The sequence below is a fragment of the Haliotis cracherodii genome, unplaced genomic scaffold (genome assembly GCF_022045235.1).
Source record: "Haliotis cracherodii isolate W230 unplaced genomic scaffold, xgHalCrac1.p SCAF_10, whole genome shotgun sequence".
Lineage (NCBI taxonomy): Eukaryota > Metazoa > Mollusca > Gastropoda > Lepetellida > Haliotidae > Haliotis > Haliotis cracherodii.
The window spans coordinates 56,564,527-56,587,420 of record NW_027266265.1 but is presented as its reverse complement, the minus strand read 5'-3'; the positions used below and the strand labels follow the sequence as shown (position 1 = coordinate 56,587,420).

Here is a 22,894-nt window from a genome sequence, read left to right as displayed (position 1 = left end):
TATGCCTGAAGCTTAAGTTAAATTTCTTGAAACAAAGAATAAAGAAACGAAATCCTTGCTGTTCATTTTACAATTTGGGATGTGCATAGAGACTGAATAGGGAAACGGAAATGAAATGGCTATTGTTACATAGAACACCTTGGAATACACTAGTTTCCGTGACTCTTCAGCGTGATGAGCGAACGCTTTAACCACTAGGCTACCCGAACGCCCCTTCTGCATTCAGGAACGCATAACGTATACACGTATGTATATCTCATAATGCATACAAGTCTGTAATATATTTCTCTGGCATGACATGTAAATAATGATAACACTGAACGTGTGTCCGCGACATTTGGTATCAAATAGAAACGGCACACTTAAAGTTTAAGGTATAGGTAGTGAATAATATCATGCATACGTATTTTCTAGAACATTTAAATAACACTCTACAGCTATACACCAGCAGGGAAAGCTGACTATTGTAAAGCTGAAGTCATTCCTTCCCTTCATGTCGAGCTATATTCCAGCAAGGAAAGTTGACTATTGTAAAGCTGAAGTCATTCCTTCCCCTCATGTCGAGCTATATTCCAGCAGGGAAAGTTGACTATTGTAAAGCTGAAGTCATTCCTTCCCCTCATGTCGAGCTATACGCCAGCAGGGAAAGCTGACTATTGTAAAGCTGAAGTCATTCCTTCCCCTCATGTCGAGCTATACACCAGCAGGGAAAGCTGACTATTGTAAAGCTGAAGTCATTCCTTCCCCTCATGTCGAGCTATATTCCAGCAAGGAAAGCCGACTATTGTAAAGCTGAAGTCATTCCTTCCCCTCATGTCGAGCTATACACCAGCAGGGAAAGCTGACTATTGCAAAGCTGAAGTCATTCCTTCCCCTCATGTCGAGCTATATTCCAGCAGCACCAGCCCATGGTGTCTATGTTTCACAATGTGTCAGGTGCAGCTTTATGTGGTTTTTATTTACAAATACATACACAATTCAACCAGAGTATGCTGGACAAAAACACAAAGCAGATTGTGTACATATATGTACAATAAACACAGTGGATTATGTAAATACAGCGGCAAAACCCTCATCATGTCCAATAGAAATCTCTACATAAAGCATGGTCGATAGTACAATTCCGAGAATTCCGAGCATGTGTTTATGAAACATTATCAAATAGTATTGATACCAGATGTTCGCGAAAAGGTGAGCGTATCCTGGTGGCACCCGTACCAAAAACATGCAAAGGCAAGTCAACTGCTGACCTGAAAAAACATGGGAACATGTAGTACAAGTCAAAATGGGGATTGCATCTGACATTTTTTTGTCACTGATGCGTCAAATATGGAATTGTCCTCCACATGTCTACCATAAAACCTTTTGAAAGCTTTACTGAGGCCTTGAATGTTGTAACCTTGATCAAACAACTTCTGAGCAAGGGTCTCTTTGATTTTTTATAGAAAGAAACACAGAATGAAACAGAACAGGTACCCGCTGTTTTCATAGTTAACTCATTACGTGACCCAAACATGATAAACATGGCACAAGATCAATTATACAGATGAAACTAAACACAATGTATATATATACAATACAAACAAGAAACAAGGTTTCAATATCAGAAAATATATTATTGATGGGCAAGGATAAGTAAGAACATTTTGGCTTCTATCGTTCACTATACACGCACATATTATCACGGCACACTGTATTAGGTTATGTATAAAACAGTCATGTTCTGTTGTGATGCATAGCCTAGAGTCTGATGAAGGAAGTCCTGTAGGTACAAAGTGAAACTATTCTGGCACCGTGAGTCTAGTTAATACTCGATGCTGTGTCACGGAAGTCGGGCAGACCCAGTCTACAGGTAATATTAGATTCCTGAATGGTTTCTCGAAATAGTATATGGCTCATATGTCCCCCAGTTATTGTCATGTTCCCGAGAACTCGTATCTCATTTGAAGAATAAACCCGTGAGTGGTTCACACGAAGATCCAGAAAACATCTATAAAACATTAAACCAGTAATGAATTGTGCAGGCCCAGACGCACGTACACAGTGGTGGACATATATGTCCAGGCATCAGGGTATATGCACAGTAGTAACTACATGTATAATGTTCATGTAGTTACTACTGTGCATACACGTACGTTATTATATATTATATAATAACGTGCGAGAGAGTGGGGGAGGGAGAAGGGGGAGAGATAGGGAGGAGAGAGAGGGGAGAGAGGGGGGAGATTGAGAGAGAGATGAAGATAGATGGACAGAGAGCGATAAGAGAGTGAGCTAGAGAGATAGGCAGAGAGATAGGAGAGAGACAGAAGGGGAGAGAGATAGAGAGGGAGCTAGAGAGAGGGGAGAGAGATAGAGAGGGAGCGAGAGAAAGAGAGAGAGAGACGGACAGACAGAAGGGGAGAGAGGGAGCGATGTGTAGATATAGAGAGAGCGACAAAGAAACGGAGAGAGGTAGAGAGAGGAAAGACAAACACAGAGACAGATATTGAGATAGATGAGAGAGCGAGAGATGGACCATTGAGAGAGAGAAGGAGAGAGGAGGGGAGAGCGCCAAAGAAAGGGTGTAAGAGAGCGGGAGAGAATGTGGGAGAGCGAGAGGGTTGGAGAGAGATATATACATACGCAGATAGAGAGAAGGGGAGAGATAGATGGACACAGGCAGTTGAGCAAGAGAGAGTAAGCTAGAAAGAGTGCACCCTCACATTCACTCTATTATAATAACGACAATGTGTTGGGTCGATACAGTAAGCGACAGATAGTATAGCGCATGAATGTTTTGGAAAACAACCGCGCGCCATTGGCGGTTGAGACGGATTTTTGAAGGCTCACAAATGGCACACTGAATCCCATAGCGGCATGCCTTGTTTGACAAGGTATTCCACAAAAGATACGGAATTGGTAAACAACCCTGGTAGGGCGTATAAATGGCTCCTCGGCCGATGACTGATTGCTATGGTAAAGCCTATTTTTCAAGACAATAGGAAATTGATTACTTTCACGGTTATCATTGGTCATCTGGACAAGTAGCCAGTGGTCAGGGAGCAGATGGTGGTGGTGACACACATCATCACAACACTGCTGTGGGCAATGTCGGGGACGGGAACCTACTTCAACTCCATTTGCTCATTCGTCATAGAAGTACGTCCTCCCTGGAGAGATTTCCATGACAGACTGTCCCTGTTGAAAGTGAACACACTGGACGTGTTATTGATACTTCTAGGCGTTGATTGGTATCAGATTGAGTACAAGGCATCGTTAGATACTAGACCAGACATATTTCGTGTTTGGATGCTCTTAGTGGGGGATGATTTAATGGATGAGTTACACAGATTCATTCAAGTACGACGTGGTTATTAAGCAAGAGTTACTTCACAAGGACGACACATGCAACGTAACTGAATAAATCAATAAAATCACTGTAAAGGATTTCACCCAAATTACATCATAGAAAACAAAATTGATAAGCCAGATGATGATGACGAAAAAAGTGATGATGGTGATGCTGCTGTTGTTAATGATGATGATTATCATTATTCATATTTCTTTATTTGGGTATTGACATTTTCGTACCTTCTTCGTATCAAATTCAGAAAATTTGAGTTTCAGCAACTTGGCCATTTTCGCTGCCATAATCACATATAACCTTGCACATGTATACAAATATACGTGTATACGTCACTGGAGCACCGTCTGATGGACGCGGAGTCTGTAATATGTAGAGCATGCATTATCCTGTTTATCTTCCGCTGTTTACTGAGCACACACATCTGCAGTAAAGTAATTGGCGCTGGCTATGTAAAGAGGTAATGGCCCTCTTATCAGCGCATGAATGCTGTGCATGAAATCTCTCTGAACAAATCATATGCGGCCGGTTAACGTTGGGGTTTTAGATCTTCATGTGGATTGTTTGCTGTAAATGCGATGCAGATATAACGGTAAACTGTAAATATTAAACCAATCAAGACACAGTGCGACAAATGGACGTTGTGTAGCGTTTTGTCAACTGATTGACACTGTGTAACATTCGTTACAGATCATGAAAATAACAGAATAAACATTCACTGTAGTCATTACTCATGACTGCTAAACATATTTCTTTAATTCTATCATGTTCATATGTAAACGTTTTCAGACTTTGTGAAATAAATATGAAAAATCTTTATGAAATTGGAAATAATTCATATTAAATTTAATTTCTCACGTCTCAAGTGATGTATCGCAAGGAAATATGACACATCTGCTCAAGTATTCTTCTTGACTCGCTATCCTCATAACAATTAAGGGGCGGTAGGGAAGCCTAGTGGTTCGCTTGTCACGCCGAAGACCTGGGTTCGATTCCCCATGTGGGTACAATGTGTGAAGCCCATTTCTGGTGTCCCCCGCCGTGATATTGCGGGAATATTGCTAAAAACGGCTTAAAACAATACTCACTCAATCACACTCCTGAATGCACATAGTCAAATTAAAACGCATAAAATGTCCCCGGTAGACGTCTTCGTCATGTTATACCTGTGCTTTCCCAACAGTATTGACATCCTCATCACCCCGGTAACCACGTGTTTATGTCCTCATGTTATCTCACCACCGGAGACTCGGTCGGCCTGGTCGTGTTCGGCCTGTGTCAGTCAACTTGGGGGGCACTGCATGACGTCATTGAGATGTACTAGGCAGGTGGGGTCATATTACACGTTCTGGAAGGGAATTATACACCTGAGAGCGATTAATAAACATCTTCTCTGTAATTATAGTATCTATTCCACAATGACTGATTACCCTTGAGATAGTAAAGCATGATCGAGTGTAAAAAACGGGTGTCTATGTCTTGAACGTGTGCGTCATAGTTCCACAGCTGACGGAAGTAGAAATGGCGGAATGGTAGAGGTAGAATATTGCTAAAAGCGGCGTAAAACAATACTCACTCACTCACTCCACAATTAAGCTACTCATACCGGCATTTAAACATATCTCCTGATACTGAATACTGTATTAAGCATAAGCGTAACCATTTAGCAGTACCTACTGTTAACACTTGTATGTTCCTCTCGACATTCTCTCCTAGCCTCAATCTTACCTACGACCATTGTCAGTCAATGTTCAAGAACGGTGTTTACGACAACTGTTGCGCTAAGTGTTGCTTTGTGGAACAGGGCACCGTCCACAAGCGATCTTAGTGCTACGATTGTCGTATTGCTATGTTAAGAATGGGAGTTACGGACGTCTTAGCGCTAAGATCGCTTTATGGAACGGGGCCCAGGGTCGTAGCAGTAGTGTAACAAGGCACGACGTGAAGGAACAGGGGAGCAAGTTTCACGGTAAAGTGTCAGACATATATTTGCGACATATATTCTCAAATTGTGTTACGGTTTTAATGTTAAACACAATTCTAAAACAATATCAGTTTGGATCAAGACATTGCGCTGGTCCAGGTTATCTTTATGATGGAAGTGCTATCTATCTATTTATCTATCTATCTATCTATCTATCTATCTGTCTATCTATCTGTCTATCTTTACATATATTATATATATATATCTCACACACCCTTCCCCTTCTCGCTCTCTCACTCCCTCTCTCTTTAAATATATTGTTCTCGCTCTCTCCCTTTTTCTTTGTATCTCTCTCACTCTCTCTCTCGCACTCTCTCACTCACTCTTTGTCTCTCTTTCTCTGTCGCTCTCTCTTTCCCTCTCACCCTCTCTTTCACTCCCCCCTCTCTCTCTCTACGTCCTTCCCCCTCACTCTCTGTTACACTCTCCTGTGATATTTTCATAAAGTCTGCTGCAGCAGTCCACGCCACGATTTATCCTCATTAACACATTTCGCCGGGTGTTCAATAAGCCTTGTCTTATCTATTAAACCATAAGGAAAATCCAATGCATTAACGCAAAAAGATAATCAATGTTCTTCCTTCTAACGGCGAGACACACAAACTGCCTTGATAAAGTGTTTACGTGTTATCTATTCAAAATCCTCATTAGCAAAACGCAGGGGCGCATCGACAGTAGACAGCCTTGTGTTGATCATTAGTTGTTATTAATGTCGATTAACTCTTGACGATCTTTTCACGATGTCCTCATTCAGTATCTATCTATGGAGTGTGTGGTCACAGCTATTTCTGCAAGCAGGTTGACTATATTGGTTACGATGACTCAGGTCAGGACTGACTATGTATTTCAGGACTGGTATGTTGTACTCCGTTTGTCTGGCTTGTGTATACACACTAATCTAAAGTTATATGCTTGACATACGCCTGCTCGATGATTATATCCTGATAAAGCGAGTTGGCAAACACCGTAAAACCTCGCGAGGAATAAACACGTTTTATTGATTGCAATTTCTATTGTATTAAATGAAATAATAATAAAAAATTATGTATATTGCAATCCATAAAACGTGCATGCCCATAACATAAATTCAATTTCTCAATGCGTGATTATTTCTCTATGCCTGACAAGCAACTAACACATTGATCGATGGACGCTCGAATATTTACATGAAGATCACGTTTTTAAAATGAAATTATAAAGTCAATAACATTTCTTTGATATTTGCATTTACACGATTAATATCAAGTGTATGAACCATTTACTTCACTCATCATCAAAATATAGTAATAAAAACAGATTAAATTAACCCAATACACACTCAGTCACAACATGGAGTGTCACTGTAAAGAAAAAGTAAATATTAATGCCCCACATAGACACATAGTGCAGTACCACCAAGACCTCTGATTGATTAAAATAATGGTTTCGCAAACCAATTTACTTTATCTCTAAATAATGAACGGTGTATCTCAAGAATTTAAATCCTGCCCAGCCAAAGTTGTTGAATTTGGTTCCCGAGTTGACTCAGTGGAAGAATGCGACTTCGTGAGTAAATATACAGTAGGGTCTCCACCTTCTCCACGATGTGACTGAACAAATGCCACCTTTGGGCGATTCGGAAACGGTCTTGGGGCTTCAAATTGATCCAGGATCCCTAGTGCCACTTGAGTCTTCGAACTGCTCAAGGATTCTTCTCGTGCACAGTCAAGATTGACTGTAAGAATTTCTGCCTTACGAAAAGGGTGTTTGATTGACTATATGGCGAAAAGGGACAGACTAGTAATTGACGGGTTTCACACTCTGGTCTAATGTACGCACCAATAGGGCTTAGATTGGAACCTTTCACTTTAAGCATCTCTTTATCTGACACTGTCAACGCCACCGTGTTGGTCAACGGCTCCAGTACGGTTCCACTCCCAACATGCAGCGAGAATTGATGAAGAGTCTCCAGTGATTCTCTGACAGAAGCCATTGCCTCAGTCTGACGTTCCCTCTGCCCGTGATAAGCCTCTCGAGCGAGCACTGATAAAACGACCAACCATATCTCGGACTCCCCACAGTACTGCCGGTCATTATGAAGCTGCCTACCGCCGAGCTACCATAACGTGTTCAGGTGACAATGGATTGGCATTGGGAAGCTCTTGGAGTTTAGCCACGGAACCAAGTCTATCCATTGCGACTACAGTCAGCAACAAGCACAGCTTAGGCCAATCGATGGTCTGTGCGACTGGCGCAGGGATGATACATGTAGTCTAGGCATGCAAACGTAAACTGACACGGACCAAGGCGACAAATGAATTTTGTATGCTTCAGGTTTTAAGTGCGATACCGGTTATTAGGCTGGTCAATACCAGGTTTGCTGCAAATGGCCACGTGGTTGATAGATTATTGGATTGTTCTAAGGAGTTATCAACAAGTGGATCTTCCAGACGCAACAGATTAAATCCCGTAGCGGCTCTCCAACCTCCACCTGGGCACGTTTCCGATAACGGAGACAAGTCGGATAACACTTATCGGAGTAATTCCAGTAAAGGCGTGTCCTGGGACCTACTTCTAGTCTCCCAGTTTTGGCCTACAATAGTCAGACTAGAGTGAACGTTCAAACAAGTGTGTTCCTCGCTAATAGCTAATCACTGGTTCTGGTGGAAGTAGTTACATTATTCTGGATATATAATTACTGGGCTTTTTCTGGACTCTGAACATAAGGTTTGTAATATGTAAACTCTTTATCGCGAAATCCCTGTCGCATTAATATTTGTTTGAAAGATGAATAAATTCAGTGTATCGTAAAGGATAACGCGTCTGTGACCTCGTGGATTCGTGCGACAGTAATTGCATGATTCACGAAACTCCCTATGACAGTGAAAAATACGCCAGAACTAAATGGTAGTTATTATTGATGTTTTTACTCTGGTACTGTGATCGCGTGTGGTTATATCTGGCATCTAAGACAGACCTGGTGATTCAGGTGAGACTGGAAGCCTTGTAATGGTCACGTCATAGAAATGGAAGTCCATAGCTGGCTTGGATGTGTGAAGGGTAACTTCATTGAGAGATCGCTGAATACCACGACAAAAGGAAATGGGATGTGAGTGGACAATAGCTATTGCTGGATGCGATACGCCTGTATAGAAGCCAAGCATAATCACTGACAGAGATTGTAGGGATGTTTGGTGAGTTACCATGGAAACCTAAACGCTTCCCATCAGACGTTATTCAACAGGTTGTTCAATTCAAGCATTTCAACGAAGCCCGAAGAACGTTGTGGATTATGTTACAGATCTACAGATAACACGTGAAAATGAAATGCATGTTGGAGTTTTGAAATCTATTCCACTATTGGCACGAATTGTGCGGAGTAACAACGGTAGTGAGTGCTGCTATATATTAGTTATCGCCTCCAGTGGTCGAGCAATCAATGCGTTAGCTGTGATTGCATGCGAGGAAGTCTGTATTTGACTCGGAACGTTGGTAACGCTCCCGTTGTGTGGAAATGTATGCGACATCACAAACCTGTCTAACGCACGGTCTTAGAGATGGAAAATGGCAGTAACTGTTTCAACGGCAGTTCAAATCATCCTCATACTGCTTGGCCTTTCATCCATCGCGAGAGGGAAATCGTCCAAAAAGTGTGAGTACACACGCCCATAGAATTTAGACAGAGTCCCACTGCTAGGTCTGATACACATGTCATGAGATCAATAATGTCCTTTCAAGCGTTGTAATGTCATCAAAAGCGTTAAAAGTGTTACCGTCGAGTGTAAAGCAATATTTGATACCCAGGAATTATTTGCATATACGAGATATTTACTTGAAAGGTTTTCCAATATCCCAGGTGCTTTTCTAGAGTTTATTACATTCATATGAGAGAGTTTGATTGAATCATTTGCTTCGTACCCCCAAGCAAACTTGTATTGGACGATGTTGATATTGGACATGTTATGCTTTTGGATAAAGTGATTACAGTTATAACGTATATCAAACGTAATAGAATGCACTGATGTACCGTTCATTTAACTTAATATTGTGCTTCTTTTGTCTCATAACAGAGACATAAACACATAACATATTAGTGAGTGAGTATGGTTTTACGCCGCTTTTAGCAATATTCCAGCAATATCACGGCGGGGGACACAAGAAATTGGCTTCACACGTTGTACCAATGTCGGGAATCGAGCCCGGGTCTTCGGCGTGACGAGCGAACGCTTTAACCACTAGGCGACCCGACCGCCCCACATAACATATCAAGAGTCGACTATCTTGAAGGGCTATAATTGTTTACGTCGCTGCATCATTGTTTACGTCGCAGCATCAAGGGGGAACTATGCTGTAAGACATCTATTCAGGAAACCCAGTATGTGCGGCGAACAATTATTATTGGGTGATAAAACCTTACGCAAATGTCAGTGTACCATCACTTGTTCCGCTATGTATGTGCACTTGTACACTTTGTCACTCCAAGACTACGCCAGATTTCCTCCATTTTCTTGCTTTTTCCTCGGTGAATTCAAATATACAAAAGAAATATAAGCCGTCAACGCCTGAGATTGACTTGTCTCGATTATCTGCCGAAACAGGTTCCAATTGGCGTAAAGGCAAACTAGCGGTGACAATTTTATGAATTGATCATAGAAAAGTCTTGACACTAAGTGTTTGTCAAAAGGCAAAGCAGGTCCTGTCCTACCGTTAGCTCACACAATTTGCATACAAAGTAAGTGTGTTTTCCCTGGCACAGCACAGCAGTTAGACTTACACAAGTCTCTAAGGCAATAATTATTTGTTTCAATTTGTTTCAATCATAAGTCCTAGATTATTTGTCCCTACAAGAGACTGGCATCCACAGCATCACATGTTTTAACTGTCAGCCTTCGCCATAGTCTAGTGCCTTCAAATGTATGAATGTCTACGTATGTATGTACTTCATCATTGCAGCTTCCTCCTTCGGTCCATTTCCCGAGGGTCGCCACTGCTTAGTGTGCGGTTATGTGGATTTACCTCATGACATCATGTACTGTCCTAGTTATGTGGATATACCTCATGACATCATGTAATGTCCACGTAATGTGGGTATACCTCATAACATCATGTTATGTTCACGCTATGTGGATATACCTCATGACATCATGTACCGTCCACGTTATGTGGATATACATCATGTAATGACCACGTTATGTAAATAAACATCATGGCATCATGTAATGACCATGTTATGTGGATATACCTCATGACATCATGTAATGTCCACGTTATGTGGATATACCTCATGGCATCATGTGCTGAAATCGTTATGGGAATACACATCATGACATCATGTAATGTCCTAGTTATGTGGATATACCTCATGACATCATGTACTGTCCACGTTATGTGGATATACCTCATGACATCATGTAATGTCCACGTTATCTGGATATACCTCATGACATCATGTAATGTCCACGTTGTGTGGATATACCTCATGACTTCATGTAATGTCCACGTTATGTGGATATACCTCATGACATCATGTGCTGTAATCGTTATGGGAATATACATCATGACATCATGTAATGTCCTAGTTATGTGGATATACCTCATGACATCATGTACTGTCCACGTTATGTGGATATACCTCATGACATCATGTACTGTCCACGTTATGTGGATATACCTCATGACATCATGTAATGTCCACGTTGTGTGGATATACCTCATGACTTCATGTAATGTCCACGTTATGGGAATATACATCATGACATCATGTAATGTCCTAGTTATGTGGATATACCTCATGACATCATGTACTGTCCACGTTATGTGGATATACCTCATGACATCATGTACTGTCCACGTTATGTGGATATACCTCATGACATCATGTAATGTCCACGTTGTGTGGATATACCTAATGACGTCATGGAATGTCCACGTTATGTGGATATAACTCATGGCATCATGTACTGTCCACGTTATGTGGATATACCTCATGACATCATGTAATGTCCATGTTATGTGGATATATTAAATGACATCATGTAATGTCCACGTTATGTGGACATACCTCATGGCATCATGTAATGTCCACGTTATGTGGTAATACCTCATGACATCATGTAATGTCCACGTTGTGTGGATATACCTCATGACTTCATGTAATGTCCACGTTATGTGGATATACCTCATGACATCATGTACAGTCCACGTTATGTGGATATACCTCATGACATCATTTAATGTCATCGTTATGGGAATATACATCATGACATCATGTGATGTCCACGTTATGCGAATATACCTAATGACTTCATGTAATGTCATCGTTATGGGAATATACATCATGACATCATGTGATGTCCACGTTATGTGGATATACCTAATGACGTCATGTGATGTCCACGTTATGTGGTAATACCTCATGACATCATGTAATGTCCACGTTGTGTGGATATACCTCATGACTTCATGTAATGTCCACGTTATGTGGATATACCTCATGACATCATGTACAGTCCACGTTATGTGGATATACCTCATGACATCATTTAATGTCATCGTTATGGGAATATACATCATGACATCATGTGATGTCCACGTTATGCGAATATACCTAATGACTTCATGTAATGTCATCGTTATGGGAATATACATCATGACATCATGTGATGTCCACGTTATGTGGATATACCTAATGACGTCATGTGATGTCCACGTTATGTGGTAATACCTCATGACATCATGTAATGTCCACGTTGTGTGGATATACCTCATGACTTCATGTAATGTCCACGTTATCTGGATATACCTCATGACATCATGTACAGTCCACGTTATGTGGATATACCTCATGACATCATTTAATGTCATCGTTATGGGAATATACATCATGACATCATGTGATGTCCACGTTATGCGAATATACCTAATGACTTCATGTAATGTCATCGTTATGGGAATATACATCATGACATCATGTGATGTCCACGTTATGTGGATATACCTCATGACGCCATGTACTGTCCACGTTATGTGGATGTACCTCATGACATCATGTAATGTCCACGTTATGTGGATATACCTCATGACATCATGTAATTTCCACGTTATGTGTATATACCTCATGACTTCATGTACTGTCCACGTTATGTGGATATACCTCATGACATCATGTAATGTCCATGTTATGTGGATATACCTCATGACATCATGTAATATCCACGTTATGTGGATGTACCTCATGGCATCATGTAATGTCATCGTTATGTGAATATACATCATGACATCATGTACTGTCCACGTTATGTGAATGTGTCTCACGACATCATGTAATATCCACGTTATGGAGATACATTTCATGAGATCATGTACTGTCCACGTTATGTGAATATACATCATGACATCATGTTATGACCATGTTATGTGGATATACCTCATGACATCATGTAATGTCCACGTTATGTGGATATACCTAATGCAACATGTAATGTCATCGTTATGGGAATATACATCATGACATCATGTAATGTCCTAGTTATGTGGATATACCTAATGACGTCATGGAATGTCCACGTTATGTGGATATAACTCATGGCATCATGTACTGTCCACGTTATGTGGATATATTAAATGACATCATGTAATGTCCACGTTATGTGGACATACCTCATGGCATCATGTAATGTCCACGTTATGTGGATATATTAAATGACATCATGTAATGTCCACGTTATGTGGCTTTACCTCATGACTTCATGTACTTTCCACGTTATGTGGATATACCTCATGACGTCATGTACTGTCCACGTTATGTGGATGTACCTCATGACGTCATGTACTGTCCACGTTATGTGGATATACCTAATGAGATCATGTAATATCCACGTTATGTGGATGTACCTCCTGACATCATGTACTGTCCACGTTATGTGGATATACCTCATGAGATCATATACTGTCCACGTTACGTGGATATACACCATGTGGGTTCGAATCCCGGTTCGCCCCAATTATGTTTCTATGTTTGTAAGCAACATACCCATGCTCGTTGGTTTCACCGAAGTGGTAAACGTCTGAGACCTACATCACTTCGGGCTTCCTTCCCACTTTAAGCTGACACGCCGCGATATAACTTGAATACTGTTGAAAGTGGCGTTAAACCCAAACTCACTCACTCATTCACTCACTCACTCACTCTACAAAGATGAAAAAAGTAATCAAACAATATTGCACCATCAAGGTATGTGAATAAGTGTATGACACAGATTGTACCGGGATCGGTCGAGTAGCCCTGTGTTTTAAACGTTCTGGTCTCATGCCGTAGACCGAGGCTCAATTCTCAAATGTCCACGTTATGTGGATATACCTCATGACATCATGTAATGTCCATGTTATGTGGATATACCTCATGACATCATGTACTGTCCACGTTATATGGATATACCTCATGAGATCATGTACTGTCCACGTTATGTGGATATACCTCATGACTTCATGTACTGTCCTAGTTATGTGGATATACCTCATGACATCATGTAAAGTCCACGTTATGTGGATATACCTCATGAGATCATGTACTGTCCACGTTATGTGGATATACCTCATGACATCATGTAAAGTCCACGTTACGTGGAAATACCTCATGACATCATGTAAAGTCCACGTTATGTGGATGTACCTCATGACATTATGTAATGTCCACGTTATGAGCCTATTCTTATTGTACCCACTCGTGCTGGGGTATTGCTTACAACGTCGATGGTTTAACGTCAAGCACTCATACAAACACTCCTGGATAAATATGAAAGTGACTATGAGTAATTGTTGTATGTGTAGTGTTAATCAACCTGTCTGTTGTTTATTTAATGGTTCTATTCTGATATGAAACATAACATTCCATGGCGACTATAAAAATGGATTATTCAAAGCCCATCCGGTGGAAAGACATCGATATCGTCAACCTTATACACATGACCTTCAACAGGCCAGCCTACACCATACCAGCATATTGAAGAGCTAATGTTTTCAGTAGAGTTCTAGATGTTAATCACGTTAGGCATTTCTTACATATTTATTTAAAATGCTGGTATAGGACGGAGATCTACTCAAAGACATCTTTATGTACTAAGGCCATATTGGATTCTTCTTGTCATTACCTGTATATGTATACCTAAATGCAATTATCACATCATACATGTCACTAAGCATATAGTTGACACTTTAAGACGCAGAAATGTCTTGGGCAAAGTTGCGTCCCTTGGTTTGTTCCAGGATCCTATTCGCCCTGCAGAGTTACGTCCATTACGCGTGCCAGAAATCTGTAGGGTTAACCCTCACCCTAACCCAAATACCACATTGACCCTGATAACCAGTCCATGTTTCAGCACCAGTCGGTGCTTTTGAATTTCACTATTAAGGATAAACTGCCTACTTCACATTCCCTCCTTACACAGTCGACTGCCTCCGTGGTCTAGTGGTAGAGCGTCTTCTCGGAGAGCGGAAGGTTCGGGGTTCGATCCCCGGCCGCGTCAAACCAAAACAATAAAAGATGGTACTTGGTGTTATCCTGTCTGGCGCCCCACATTAAGGGGCTGAAACAAGGACTGGTTGGCTCGGAGTCAGTGTACAGTGTCTGAGTGGGGCATTCATGTTAAACTGAGGCCTGGTATCAGTACTATAACAAGCAGCCACACACACACACGCGCACACACACACACACACACACACACACACACACACACACACACACACGTGCATGCACGTCGCTATATAAGTGGAATAATCTTGGACGCGACGTCAGACCCCAACACCCCACTTCTTTACACAGTAATATGAGACGACGTGATTTAGCATCTCTAAACTCGCTAGACTGGAGCAGATCAGCTGAAGCCGAAGGAACATGACACAGATTATAAATGCACTTGAAGCATAAGCCTAAAAGACCACTTACATAAAAATGAAAGCGGATTCAGTTTTTTTTAAAAGGGATCAAGGTCGCTTTGCACATGGTGTAAACATATTTAAAGATGGCGCCTCATATCGTTGACGTTAATGCAAGAGATAACACAACATCTTATATGTATATATATTTATATATAGGTCATAGATGCAGTAGCGTGATTACAGCAAACCTGCATCGTGAGAGCGGTGAACATGTTAAATATTTACGACGAGGTCTCTGATGTATCAAAACCTATAAACGGGTTCTTGCTTTCCATAGCTAAAGCTTAAGTGGCCTGATGCCCGAGTGGCCAGATGTTCGTCTTAAAACCCTTCAATTACCACTCTTTTTTATTTCCGTCCTTGCTTATCCGAAGGGGTCCTTGGTGAATTGTAAGATTGGTTATATGATTCATGGGAATAATCGTGGTAAACAAGGAGGGAAATCTTCAACTACTGTTATTTCATCGCATATGTGAGTGAGTGCGTTTGGTTTTACGCCGCTTTTAGCAATATTCCAGCAATATCACGGCGGGGGACACCGGAAATGGCCTTCACACATTGGAGCCATGTCGGGAATCGAACCCGGGCCTTCGGCGTTACGAGCAAACTCTTTAACCACTAGGCTACCCGACCGCCCCTCATCGCATAATTAAAATATCTGATATGTATGATTTCATGCTATTGCAAGTGAAATTATGAAGCGATTATTTCCTATTAAATAATTTTTGATTATGGGTTTGTGATATTTAATTCTATTGCTTCTTGTGTATCAATTTCCATAACTGTTTTCCGTGATGAGACCGTCGACAGGTTCCTATGTAGAGTGAGTGAGTTTTAAATAGAACAGTATTTCGGTCTCATCACGGGGTGTGTCAGATAACGTAGAAGATAAGTCACACAGGATGAAGATATGGACCACTGGGGTGACACTTACGGGTATGGTACTGACATTCTCTACCACACTAAGCTGACACGCCGTCAGATGTCGATTACCTGCGTCACTGTAATATTCTCTACCACATTAAGTTGACACGCCGTGACATGTCTCACACCTGCGTCACTTGGATATTCTCTGCCACATTAAGCTGACACGCCGTGACATGTCGATTACCTTCGTCACTGTAATATTCTCTACCACATTAAGCTGACACGCCGTGACATGTCGATTACCTGCATCACTTGGATATTCTCTGCCACATTAAGCTGACACGCCGTGACATGTCGATGACCTGCGTCACTGTAATACTCTCTACCAGATTAAGCTGACACGCCGTGACATGTCGATTACCTGCATCACTTGGATATTCTCTGCCACATTAAGCTGACACGCCGTGACATGCCGTTTACCTGCATCACTTGGATATTCTCTGCCACATTAAGCTGACACGCCGTGACATGTCGATTACCTGCATCACTTGGATATTCTCTGCCACATTAAGCTGACACGCCGTGACATGTCGATTACCTTCGTCACTGTAATATTCTCTACCACATTAAGCTGACACGTCGTGACATGTCGATTACCTGCATCACTTGGATATTCTCTGCCATATTAAGCTGACAAGACGTGACATGTCGATGACCTTCGTCACTGTAATATTCTCTACCACATTAAGTTGACACGCCGTGACATGTCTCACACCTGCGTCACTTGGATATTCTCTGCCACATTAAGCTGACACGCCGTGACATGTCTAAGACCTGCGTCACTTGGATATTCTCTGCCACATTAAGCTGACACGTCGTGACATGTCGATGACCTGCGTCACTTGGATATTCTCTACCACATTAAGCTGACATTCTATGACATGTCTAAAACCTGCGTCACGTGGATATCCTCTCAACATTTAGCTGACACGCCGTGACATGTCTAAGACCTGCATCACTTGGATATTCTCTACCACATGAAGCTGACACGCCGTGACATGTTGATGACCTGCGTCACTTGGATATTCTCTTACCACATTAAGCTGCCAAGCCGTAAAATGACAAGCGACGCTAATCCCCTTGTCCACCATGCATAATGTCATCGATTTGTTAATCAACCAAACAACCAAATAAACGACATGTCGATCATATCCGGCATTTCTAATGGACGCAATCTACGGAAGCACTATCCGAGGTGGATATTTGTCATCAATGATTGAACATCGCAACGTTATTCTGTGTGCATAGATTCGTTGTAATCAAAAGATGTATTTATCCATGAAATACATACATGTTTAAAGAATGTACGTTTGTAACATTCTACAAAACAAAATGCCGCACCTACTTTGTTCCAGATGTCGTCGTATCTCGTTTAGTCAAAAACGTGGGAAACAGCGTCAGTCACACAAGCAACCAGTTTCAATGTCAGCCAAGTGTCATCATGGGTGTCTCTCCGTAGCCTAGTGGTATTATCACTATTCAGATACATGCTGACCACGATATCTCGGAGACTGTATCAGCAATATTCAGATACATGCTGACTACGCTATCTCGGAGATTGTATTAGCACAATTCAGAAACATGCTGTCCACGATATTTTGGAGATTGTATTAGCACTATTCAGATACATGCTGACCACGATATCTCGGAGATTGTATTGGCACTATTCAGATACATGCTGACCACGATATCTCGGAGATTGTATTGGCACTATTCAGATACATGCTGAAACGATATCTAGGAGATTGTACTGGCACGATTCAGATACATGCTGACCACGATATCTCGGAGATTATATCAGCACTATTCAGATACATGCTGACCACGATATCTCAGAGACTGTATCAGCAATATTCAGATACATGCTGACCACGATATCTCGGAGATTGTATTAGTACTATTCAGATACATGCTGACCACGATATCTCAGAGATTGTATTGGCACTATTCAGATACATGCTGACCACGATATCTCGGAGATTGTATTGGCACTATTCAGATACATGCTGACCACGATATCTCGGAGATTGTATTGGCACTATTCAGATACATGCTGACTACGATATCTCAGAGACTGTATCAGCAATATTCAGATACATGCTGACCACGATATCTCGGAGATTGTATCAGCACTATTCAGATACATGCTGACCACGATATCTCAGAGACTGTATCAGCAATATTCAGATACATGCTGACCACGATATCTCGGAGATTGTATTAGTACTATTCAGATACATGCTGACCACGATATCTCAGAGATTGTATTGGCACTATTCAGATACATGCTGACCACGATATCTCGGAGATTGTATTGGCACTATTCAGATACATGCTGACCACGATATCTCGGAGATTGTATTGGCACTATTCAGATACATGCTGACTACGATATCTCAGAGACTGTATCAGCAATATTCAGATACATGCTGACCACGATATCTCGGAGATTGTATCAGCACTATTCAGATACATGCTGACCACGATATCTCAGGGACTGTATCAGCAATATTCAGATACATGCTGACCACGATATCTCGGAGATTGTATCAGCACTATTCAGATACATGCTGACCACGATATCTCAGAGACTGTGTCAGCACTATTCAGATACATGCTGACCACGATATCTCGGAGATTGTATCAGCATTATTCAGATACATGCTGACCACGATATCTCGGAGATTGTATCAGCACTATTCAGATACATGCTGACCACGATATCTCAGAGACTGTATCAGCAATATTCAGATACATGCTGACCACGATATCTCGGAGATTGTATTAGTACTATTCAGATACATGCTGACCACGATATCTCGGAGATTGTATTGGCACTATTCAGATACATGCTGACCACGATATCTCGGAGATTGTATTGGCACTATTCAGATACATGCTGACCACGATATCTCGGAGATTGTATTGGCACTATTCAGATACATGCTGACTACGATATCTCAGAGACTGTATCAGCAATATTCAGATACATGCTGACCACGATATCTCGGAGATTGTATCAGCACTATTCAGATACATGCTGACCACGATATCTCAGAGACTGTATCAGCAATATTCAGATACATGCTGACCACGATATCTCGGAGATTGTATCAGCACTATTCAGATACATGCTGACCACGATATCTCAGAGACTGTATCAGCACTATTCAGATACATGCTGACCACGATATCTCGGAAATTGTATTGGCACACAATGTCTCCACACAATTAACCATGTTGGGAATCGAACCCGGGTTTTCGCCATGACAATCAAGCGCTTTAACCACTAAACTACCGCCCCCTTGTGATATGGTTGCAGCACATGTGTATGATCCAGCCTACGGCCTCATTCATTCTGTCTTGATAAAGGAATTTGGACTATTCAGATGTAATCCATAGAAAAAGGTACATCCTAAAATGTCAAGGACGCAAGTGTTTCCATTTGTCATGACAGAAACGCCACACTGATAATGGATACTCGGTAGACAACAGCTGCTGTAAACCAGGTGTGCCCTGGTATTGAATAGACTGTTTGTACTTTGCCGATTTTTCATTTTGTTACTTCAGTTTGTGATCAATAATCATGATCAAAATATGCGCGTATCTCCGTGAAGCCCATTTCAAATAGTCATTAGCTTATTACGCTGTAGTGATGAAAATAGATTTCGAGATCATATTTTCTTTCAACGGTGGATGATCACATCAGACGGTGCTGTGAGAGAATCACGATAGGGTAGTGAAAATCAGCTTCAATAGTTTGGCTTTCAGTTTCTCGTGGTCTGTCCATGTTTTGAAGTCCGTGCCCCATGTAGAGTCAAATTCCATTTTTTGTGAATGAGTGAGTGATCAGTTGGGTTCAACGCCGATAATTCCAGTTACATGGCTGCGTTTCAGCTATACGTGGGAGGAAAGCCCAAAATGATGGAGATCTCAAATGATCACTTCAGTGAAACCCACGAGCAGGAGTATGGTGCAGACAAACCCAGAAACATGATTGGGGTGAACCGGGATTCGACCCCACAATTAAAACTTTCTGGCGTGTCCAAGGTATGTGATGTGAATGATAGAAGGAATACAATGAGGTTTCGGTTGACGCCATTGGAAGCTTTGGTTGCAGCTGTATTACTCGCCATTTGTAAATTATATATTATGAAAATATAATTGATAATTGTTAATGTTTTAAATAAAAGCGAGTCAGTAAGTTTGGATCAGCTCCGCTTTGAAACATATTTTGGTTATATGAAGGCGTGTCAGGTTGATTCGGAAGAAAGATTGAAGTGATGCAGGTGTACGGGTATTTTTCTGAAAAACCTATATCAGATGGTATCTGGTATTCAAACCCATGATCCTGTGTTTTTGGCGCGTCTTTGGGATATGAAATAGGGAACGTTTTAAACTTGCCCCAAAATGCTGAAACCGGAACTTGCAGATGTACATTTGGCCAAAATAGATATTTATTCAAATATAGACATATCGCGCTGCCAAGTGGGATCACAACGTTGAAACCATTTTGGTTGCTGAAAAGCAAATGCCAAAAGGATCGCCCGTTAGAGACTATCGACCTGTTGAATGTCCTTTAGGGTGGGGTAAGTGCGTGATGTTATCATTGAAAGAATGCACAAGCGGGAAAAAACAGAACAGCTGTCATTCAAAATCTGGCTGCCCTACAGAAAACGTATGTTGTTGTGTCACTGACAAGTGAGTGAGTGAGTGAGTGAGTGAGTGAGTATGGTTTTACGCCCTTTTAGCAATATTCCAGTAATATCGCGGCGGGGGACACCAGAAATGGGCTTCACACATCGTAGCCATGTCGGGAATCGAACCCGGGTCTTCGGCGTGACGAGCGAACACTTTAACCACTTGGCTACCCTACCGCCCCGCCACTGACAAGGCCTCAAGTAATATAAATATTATTTGCAAGCATCACATCATTAATTAAATTATGAAAAAAATGGCGTAAGTTACAGATACAATATGGCGCAGACAACGTTAACTGGGGAGGAAATCTGCTTAAACCACGCATCAAACAGAAACAAAACAAATGAATTTGGCCAAAAACTTAAGCTTCAGGTATTTCGGTGATCGAATATCGTTCAAGGCTCAAATAGCCAATTCCCTTCCACCGATTTAACCATCTGAACTAATAACAGTGACACAGTACAAACTGTTTCATATTTAGATCTATGCAGAGTGACAAAATATATTCACATTATTGTTAGACAAGAGGAAGACTTCAAGTTGTGTCAACGTTTCCCTTATGTCAAGCAATATTCCAGCAGCTCAAGCCTTTTGTGTTTACATTACATAACTTTGGAGGTAAAATCAAGCAGCTTACGCCTTTTTCCTTTGTGTGATTATGCAGGCTCTGTCTATGAAGTTTTCCAAAACGGCCACATGACATTCGCTCAAATGTTGTTTGATCAAGGTTACAACCTTTTAGACCGCAGAAAAGCTTTCAAGACGTTTTATGGTAGATATGTGGAGGACATTTTTTTAAGTTTGATGCATCAGTAACAAAATTCATGTCTGATGCAAATCCCTATATTGACTTATATATACACCATATGTTCCCGTGTCTTTCTTTAGCTGAATAATTGACTTGCCTCTGCATGTGTTTCTGAGTGTGCAACCAGTGGGAAAGTCTAAGCTCACCTTTTCGAGAACGGCTTGAGTATCACACATACAAATGATGTAGTCGGAATTGTACAACAGACTCTGCTTTCTTGTAGCTATTATATAGCAGAGATTTCTCGTGGTAGACATGTGAAGGACATTTCCAAATTTGACGAATCAGTGACAATAATGATGTCCGATGCAAATATTTTGACTTGTACCCTATGCTCCCGTGTTTTTTCGGGTGAACAGTTGACTTGCCTTTGCGACCTACAGCACAGGTTGGACAAGATACTATTAAAGAGTGATTCATAAACACATGTTCATGATATAGTCGAAATCGTACAATCGACTCTGCTTTATGCAGATATTTCTATTGGATATGGGAAGGCTTTTGTGGCTTTATGTAATTAATTATTTATAATTATATTAATGGTTTTATTTAACCAATGAGCGACCCAAGCATTTTACCTCCTGTGGCGCAAGGTTGGATCTGAATTGTTACAGTAGACAGTACGGACGTGCTCCCATTGACGCACAATCATCTCGTTAATACTTTGCAAAATAATACATTCCCAGCATTCGTTTTTGTGAGCTCAGGCTTCCACTGAAATGTAGCGACAAAATAAATAATGAATTGGTTGTCCATTACACTACCGAGGAATCAGAACAATCAGCTGGTTTACCCATTAGGTTCCTTTCATTCTGCTGCCTACAGTAGAAGCCATACAACACATGGGTCACGCTGCCGTGAACATTGAGGACAGTTTGTGCATAAACATTTACATAAATGTTTAAATTAGCACTAGAAATACTTGTAAATTGTGAACATAACCTTCTGGCAGCACAGTAAGCGTTTTATAGAACTAAGTTCATGAACACCGACCTCTGAAGCGTTTCTGGCGTTTGTGTTTTCTTTAACCGCCACTTCTTCTGTGTACTTCAGCAAAAGTGCCAGGTAAACACCGGTATACCCTGTGGAGTAGTTACATGAAGTTGTTTGATCAAGATTTCAACATTCAAGGCCTCAGGAATACTTTCAAAAAATAATGGTAGACGTACGGAGGATATTTCAAATTTGACACATCAGTGACAAAAAATATGTC

The 22,894-nt window shown here is 41.2% G+C and overlaps 1 protein-coding gene across 2 annotated transcripts in view; it reads left to right on the top strand.

The window, feature by feature from the left end:
* Positions 1-7,389: 7,389 nt before the first annotated feature.
* Positions 7,390-22,894, top strand: part of LOC139454559 (protein wech-like) — a 56,723-nt gene continuing 41,218 nt past the window's right edge. For both annotated transcript variants that reach the window (XM_071236350.1, XM_071236349.1), the window contains exon 1: positions 7,390-8,961. In XM_071236350.1, the coding sequence (XP_071092451.1) occupies positions 8,874-8,961 (88 nt within the window). In that variant the 5' untranslated portion in view covers positions 7,390-8,873. The remainder of the gene's footprint in view (positions 8,962-22,894) is intronic.